The following is a 7,365-nucleotide window of genomic DNA, read 5'->3' as shown; positions in this document are numbered from 1 at the left end:
GTGAGTGGGTGGATGAGTGAGTGGGTGAGTGAGTGGGTGAGTGAGTGGTGGGGTGGGTGAGTGAGTGGGTGGATGAGTGAGTGGGTGGGGTGGGTGGTGGGTGGGTGAGTGAGTGAGTGGGTGTGGGTGGGTGAGTGAGTGGGTGGATGAGTGGTGGGTGGGTGGGTGAGTGGTGGGTGGGTGAGTGGGTGGGTGGGTGGGTGAGTGAGTGAGTGAGTGGGTGGGTGGGTGAGTGAGTGGGTGATGAGTGAGTGAGTGAGTGGGTGGGTGGGAGTGAGTGGGTGAGTGGGTGGTGTGAGTGAGGTGGGTGGGTGAGTGAGTGGGTGAGTGGGTGGGTGAGTGAGTGGTGGTGGGTGGGTGGGTGAGTGAGTGGGTGGGTGGGTGAGTGAGTGGGTGAGTGAGTGGGTGGGTGGGTGAGTGAGTGGGTGGATGAGTGAGTGGGTGGGTGGGGTGGGTGGGTGGGTGAGTGAGTGAGTGAGTGGGTGAGTGGGTGGGTGGGTGAGTGAGTGAGTGGGTGGGATGAGTGAGTGGGTGGGGTGGGTGAGTGAGTGGGTGGGGTGGGTGGTGAGTGAGTGGGTGTGAGTGGGTGAGTGAGTGGGTGAGTGGGTGGGTGAGTGAGTGAGTGGGTGGGTGAGTGAGTGAGTGAGTGGGTGGATGAGTGAGTGGGTGGATGGTGTGAGTGGGTGGGTGGGTGGGTGAGTGAGTGGGTGGATGAGTGAGTGAGTGGGCGAGTGAGTGAGTGGGTGGATGAGTGAGTGGGTGAGTGGGTGGGTGAGTGAGTGAGTGGGTGGATGAGTGAGTGAGTGGGTGGGGTGAGTGAGTGAGTGGGTGGATGATGTGAGTGGGTGGATGAGTGAGTGGGTGGGTGGGTGGGGTGAGTGAGTGAGTGAGTGGGTGGGTGGGTGAGTGAGTGAGTGGGTGGATGAGTGAGTGGGTGAGTGGGTGGGTGAGTGAGTGAGTGGGTGGATGAGTGAGTGAGTGAGTGGGTGGGTGAGTGAGTGAGTGGGTGGGTGGGTGAGTGAGTGAGTGGGTGGATGAGTGAGTGAGTGGGCGAGTGAGTGAGTGGGTGGGTGAGTGAGTGAGTGGGTGGATGAGTGAGTGGGTGGGTGGGTGAGTGAGTGGGTGGGTGGGTGAGTGAGTGGGTGGATGAGTGAGTGGGTGGGTGGGTGAGTGAGTGGGTGGGTGGTGATGAGTGAGTGGGTGGGTGGGTGAGTGAGTGGGTGGGTGGATGAGTGAGTGGGTGGGTGGGTGAGTGGGTGAGTGAGTGGGTGGGTGGGTGAGTGAGTGGGTGGATGAGGTGAGTGGGTGAGTGAGTGAGTGAGTGGTAAGGGCGTAAGGTAAAAGATTGGTGAGTGGGTGAGTGAGTGGGTGGGTGAGTGAGTGAGTGAGTGAGTGAGTGGGTGGGTGAGTGAGTGAGTGGGTGGGTGAGTGAGTGTGTGGGGTGGATGAGTGAGTGGGTGGGTGAGTGAGTGGGTGGGTGGGTGGGTGAGTGGGTGGGTGAGTGAGTGGGTGGATGAGTGAGTGGGTGGGTGAGTGAGTGAGTGAGTGGGGTGGGTGAGTGAGTGAGTGGGTGGGTGGGGTGAGTGAGTGGGGTGGATGAGTGAGTGAGTGGGTGGATGAGTGAGTGGGTGGGTGGGTGGGTGGGTGAGTGAGTGAGTGGTAAGGGCGTAAGTTAAAGATTGGTGAGTGGGTGAGTGGTACGGGCTCGAGAAGAGATGGACTGACGGGTGAGTGGGTGGGTGGGTGGGTGGAGAAGAGATGGACTAACGGGGTGAGTGGGTGGGTGGAGAAGAGATGGACTGACGGGTGAGTGGTACGGGCGAGAGAAGAGATGGAGCTGATGGGTGAGTGGCACAGGGTGAGAGAAGAGATGGAGTGACGAGTGAGTGGGTGGGTGGGTGAGTGGGTGAGTGAGTAGGTGGGTGCGTGAGTGGGTGGGTGGATGAGTGAGTGGGGTGGGTGAGTGGGTGAGTGGGTGGGTGAGTGAGTGGGGTGGGGGTGAGTGAGTGAGTGAGTGAGTGGGTGGGTGAATGAGTGGGTGGGTGAGTGAGTGAGTGAGTGAGTGGGTGGGTGAATGAGTGAGTGGGTGGGCGAGTGAGTGGGCGGGCGAGTGAGTGAGTGGGCGGGCGAGTGAGTGAGTGAGTGGGTGGGTGAATGAGTGAGTGGGTGGGCGAGTGAGTGGGCGGGCGAGTGAGTGAGTGGGCGGGCGGGCGAGTGAGTGAGTGAGTGGGTGGGTGAATGAGTGAGTGGGGTGGGCGAGTGAGTGAGTGAGTGGGCGGGGCGAGGTGAGTGAGTGGGTGGGCGAGTGAGTGAGTGAGTGGGTGGATGAATGAGTGAGTGGGTGGGCGAGTGAGTGAGTGAGTGGGCGGGCGAGTGAGTGAGTGGGCGGGGCGAGGTGAGTGAGTGAGTGGGTGGATGAATGAGTGAGTGGGTGGGCGAGTGAGTGAGTGGGCGGGCGAGTGAGTGAGTGAGTGGGTGGGTGAATGAGTGAGTGGGTGGGCGAGTGAGTGAGTGGGCGGGCGAGTGAGTGAGTGGGCGGGCGAGTGAGTGAGTGGGTGGGCGGGCGAGTGAGGGAGTGGGCGGGCGAGTGAGTGAGTGGGTGGGCGGGCGAGTGAGTGAGTGAGTGGGTGGGCGGGCGAGTGAGTGAGTGAGTGGGCGGGCGAGTGAGTGAGTGAGTGGGCGGGCGAGTGGGTGAGTGAGTGGGCGGGCGAGTGAGTGAGTGGGGTGGGCGGGCGAGTGAGTGAGTGGGCGGGCGAGTGAGTGAGTGAGTGGGTGGGTGAATGAGTGAGTGGGTGGGCGAGTGAGTGAGTGGGCGGGCGAGTGAGTGAGTGGGCGGGCGAGTGAGTGAGTGAGTGGGCGGGCGAGTGAGTGAGTGGGTGGGCGGGGCGAGTGAGTGAGTGGGCGGGCGAGTGAGTGAGTGAGTGGGGCGGGCGAGTGAGTGAGTGAGTGGGGCGGGCGAGTGAGTGAGTGAGTGGGCGGGCGAGTGAGTGAGTGAGTGGGCGGGCGAGTGAGTGAGTGAGTGGGGCGGGCGAGTGAGTGAGTGGGCGGGCGAGTGAGTGAGTGAGTGAGTGGGTGGGTGAATGAGTGAGTGGGTGGGCGAGTGAGTGAGTGGGCGGGCGAGTGAGTGAGTGGGTGGGCGAGTGAGTGAGTGAGTGGGCGGGCGAGTGAGTGAGTGAGTGGGCGGGCGAGTGAGTGAGTGGGTGGGCGGGCGAGTGAGTGAGTGGGCGGGCGAGTGAGTGAGTGGGCGGGCGAGTGAGTGAGTGGGCGGGCGAGTGAGTGAGTGAGTGGGCGGGCGAGTGAGTGAGTGAGTGGGCGGGCGAGTGAGTGAGTGGGTGGGCGGGCGAGTGAGTGAGTGGGGCGGGCGAGTGAGTGAGTGAGTGGGTGGGTGAATGAGTGAGTGGGCGGGCGAGTGAGTGAGTGAGTGGGCGGGCGAGTGAGTGAGTGAGTGAGTGGGTGGGTGAATGAGTGAGTGGGTGGGCGAGTGAGTGAGTGGGCGGGCGAGTGAGTGAGTGAGTGGGCGGGCGAGTGAGTGAGTGAGTGAGTGGTGGGGTGAATGAGTGAGTGGGTGGGCGAGTGAGTGAGTGGGCGGGCGAGTGAGTGAGTGAGTGGGCGGGCGAGTGAGTGAGTGAGTGAGTGGGTGGTGAATGAGTGAGTGGGTGGGCGAGTGAGTGAGTGGGGCGGGCGAGTGAGTGAGTGAGTGGGCGGGCGAGTGAGTGAGTGAGTGGGCGGGCGAGTGAGTGAGTGAGTGGCGAGTGAGTGAGTGAGTGGGAGCGGGCGAGTGAGTGAGTGAGTGGGCGGGCGAGTGAGTGAGTGTGGCGGGCGAGTGAGTGAGTGAGTGGGCGGGGGCGAGTGAGTGAGTGAGTGGGCGGGCGAGTGAGTGAGTGAGTGGGCGGGCGAGTGAGTGAGTGAGTGGGCGGGCGAGTGAGTGAGTGAGTGGGTGGGCGAGGTGAGTGAGTGAGTGGGCGGGCGAGTGAGTGAGTGAGTGGGCGGGCGAGTGAGTGAGTGGGTGGGCGGGCGTGGTGAGTGAGTGAGTGGGTGGGCGAGTGAGTGAGTGAGTGGGCGGGCGAGTGAGTGAGTGAGTGGGCGGGCGAGTGTGAGTGAGTGGGTGGGCGGGCGAGTGAGTGAGTGGGCGGGCGAGTGAGTGAGTGGGCGGGCGAGTGAGTGAGTGGGCGGGCGAGTGAGTGAGTGGGTGGGCGGGCGAGTGAGTGAGTGGGCGGGCGAGTGAGTGGTGGGTGGGCGAGTGAGTGAGTGAGTGGGCGAGTGAGTGAGGTGAGCGGGCGGGCGAGTGAGTGAGTGGGCGGGCGAGTGAGTGAGTGAGTGTGTGGGCGGGCGAGTGAGTGAGTGAGTGGGGCGGGCGAGTGAGTGAGTGGTGGGCGGGCGAGTGAGTGAGTGGGTGGGCGGGCGAGTGAGTGAGTGAGTGGGCGGGCGAGTGAGTGAGTGAGTGGGCGGGCGAGTGAGTGGGTGGGCGGGCGAGTGAGTGAGTGAGTGGGTGGGTGGGCGAGTGGGTGGGCGAGTGAGTGAGTGAGTGAGTGGGCGGGCGAGTGAGTGAGTGAGTGGGCGGGCGAGTGAGTGAGTGGTGCGGGCGAGTGAGTGAGTGAGTGGGCGAGGTGAGTGAGTGAGTGGGCGGGCGAGTGAGTGAGTGAGTGGGCGGGCGAGTGAGTGAGTGGGCGGGCGAGTGTGAGTGAGTGAGTGGGCGGGCGAGTGAGTGAGTGAGTGGGCGAGTGAGTGAGTGGTGGGCGAGTGAGTGAGTGGGTGGGCGAGTGAGTGAGTGAGTGGGCGGGCGAGTGAGTGAGTGGGGCGGGCGAGTGTGAGTGAGTGGGGCGGGCGAGTGAGTGAGTGAGTGGGCGGGCGAGTGAGTGAGTGAGTGGGCGAGTGAGTGAGTGGGTGGGCGAGTGAGTGAGTGAGTGGGCGGGCGAGTGAGTGAGTGGGCGGGCGAGTGAGTGAGTGAGTGGGCGGGCGAGTGAGTGAGTGAGTGGGCGGGCGAGTGAGTGAGTGAGTGGGCGGGCGAGTGAGTGAGTGGGGGGGCGAGTGAGTGAGTGGGCGGGCGAGTGAGTGAGTGGGGTGGCGAGTGAGTGAGTGGTGGCGGGCGAGTGAGTGAGTGAGTGGGCGGGCGAGTGAGTGGGTGGGCGGGCGAGTGAGTGAGTGAGTGAGTGGGTGGGTGGGCGAGTGGGTGGGTGAATGAGTGAGTGGGCGGGCGAGTGAGTGGGCGGGCGAGTGAGTGAGTGGGCGGGCGAGTGAGTGAGTGGGTGGGTGAATGAGTGTGTGGGGCGGGCGAGTGAGTGAGTGAGTGGGCGGGGCGAGTGAGTGAGTGGGTGGGTGAATGAGTGAGTGAGTGGGCGGGCGAGTGAGTGAGTGGGCGGGCGAGTGAGTGAGTGGGTGGGTGAATGAGTGTGTGGGCGGGCGAGTGAGTGAGTGAGTGGGCGGGCGAGTGAGTGAGTGGGCGGGCGAGTGAGTGAGTGAGTGGGCGGGCGAGTGAGTGAGTGGGCGGGCGAGTGAGGTGAGTGAGTGGGTGGGTGGGCGAGTGGGTGGGGCGAGTGAGTGAGTGAGTGAGTGGGCGGGCGAGTGGATGAGTGAGTGGGCGGGCGAGTGAGTGAGTGGGCGGGCGAGTGAGTGAGTGAGTGGGCGAGTGAGTGAGTGAGTGGGCGGGGCGAGTGAGTGAGTGGGCGGGCGAGTGAGTGAGTGGGCGGGCGAGTGAGTGAGTGAGTGGGCGGGCGAGTGAGTGAGTGAGTGGGCGGGCGAGTGAGTGAGTGGGCGGGCGAGTGAGTGAGTGAGTGGGCGGGCGAGTGAGTGAGTGAGTGGGCGGGCGAGTGAGTGAGTGAGTGGGCGGGCGAGTGAGTGAGTGGGCGGGCGAGTGAGTGAGTGAGTGGGCGGGCGAGTGAGTGAGTGGGCGGGCGAGTGAGTGAGTGAGTGGGCGGGCGAGTGAGTGAGTGGGCGGGCGAGTGAGTGAGTGAGTGGGGCGGGCGAGTGAGTGAGTGAGTGGGCGGGCGAGTGAGTGAGTGGGCGGGCGAGTGAGTGAGTGGGCGGGCGAGTGAGTGAGTGAGTGGGCGGGGCGAGTGAGTGAGTGGGTGGGCGAGTGAGTGAGTGGGTGTGGGCGAGCGAGTGAGTAGGTGAGCGAGCGAGTGAGTGAGTGAGTGGGCGGGCGAGTGAGTGAGTGAGTGGGCGGGCGAGTGAGTGAGTGGGCGGGCGAGTGAGTGAGTGAGTGAGTGGGCGGGCGAGTGAGTGAGTGGGCGGGCGAGTGAGTGAGTGGGCGGGCGAGTGAGTGAGTGAGTGGGCGGGCGAGTGAGTGAGTGGGGCGGGCGAGTGAGTGAGTGAGTGAGTGGGCGGGCGAGAGTGAGTGAGTGGGCGGGCGGGCGAGTGAGTGGGTGGGTGGGCGAGTGAGTGAGTGAGTGAGTGTGTGGCGGGCGAGTGAGTGGGTGGGTGGGCGAGTGAGTGAGTGAGTGTGTGGGCGGGCGAGTGAGTGAGTGAGTGGGCGAGTGAGTGAGTGAGTGTGTGGGCGGGCGAGTGAGTGGGTGGGTGGGCGAGAGTGAGTGAGTGGGCGGGGCGAGTGAGTGAGTGAGTGGGGGCGGGCGAGTGAGTGAGTGGGCGGGCGAGTGAGTGAGTGAGTGGGTGGGCGAGGTGAGTGGGTGGGCGAGTGAGCGGGTGGGTGAGCGAGCGAGTGAGTGGGTGGTCACCACCCACCCCTCTCCCCGCTCACCGTCTCGCAGGCTACAACGCCACCGTGTTGGCGTACGGACAGACGGGCTCTGGCAAGACCTTCACGATGGGCGGTGCGTACAGCGGCGTCGCCGATCCACACTCCACCGGGGTCATCCCGCGGGCCGTGCACGCCCTGTTCCGTGGGGTGCAGGCACGTGACGCCTACGAGTTCGCCATCTCCGTGTCGTACCTGGAGGTGCGTCACGTTCGCACGCACGCACGCGCACGTACACGCACGCACACGCACGTCATGTACACGCACGTGTCACGCACGTGCACGCACGTACACGCACGTACACGCACGTACACGCACGCACGTCACGTACACGCACGCACACGCACGTACACGCACGCACACGCACGTACACGCACGCACGTGTCACGCACGTGCACGCACGTCATGCGCACACGTGTCACGCGCGTACACGCACGCACACGCACGTCATGTGCACACGCGTGTCACGCACGTACACACACGTACCCACACGTACCCACACATACGTACACATGTGTTGTTATCGTGTTACACAGTTGTGTTAAACTGTTGTTGTTGTGTTAGACAGCTGTGTTAAACTGTTGTTGTTGTTGTGTTAGACAGTTGTGTTAAACTGTTGTTGTTGTGTTGTACAGTTGTGTTAAACTGTTGTTGTTGTTGTTGTGTTAGACAGT

General features: G+C 64.1%; 1 protein-coding gene across 1 annotated transcript in view; it reads left to right on the top strand.

Annotated features, from left to right (window-relative positions):
• Positions 1–6,697: 6,697 nt before the first annotated feature.
• Positions 6,698–7,365, top strand: part of LOC144739276 (chromosome-associated kinesin KIF4-like) — a gene marked incomplete at its 3' end in the record, with an annotated part of 21,742 nt that continues 21,074 nt past the window's right edge. Inside the window, exon 1 of the mRNA XM_078622244.1 lies at positions 6,698–6,892. Within this exon, the coding sequence (XP_078478370.1) occupies positions 6,761–6,892 (132 nt within the window). The remainder of the gene's footprint in view (positions 6,893–7,365) is intronic.

The sequence above is a fragment of the Lampetra planeri genome, unplaced genomic scaffold (genome assembly GCF_965212315.1).
Source record: "Lampetra planeri unplaced genomic scaffold, kcLamPlan1.2.h2 scaffold_1395, whole genome shotgun sequence".
Taxonomy (NCBI): Eukaryota; Metazoa; Chordata; class Hyperoartia; order Petromyzontiformes; family Petromyzontidae; genus Lampetra; species Lampetra planeri.
Note: the sequence above shows the minus strand (reverse complement) of the source record. Positions and strands in the feature narration are given on the sequence as shown.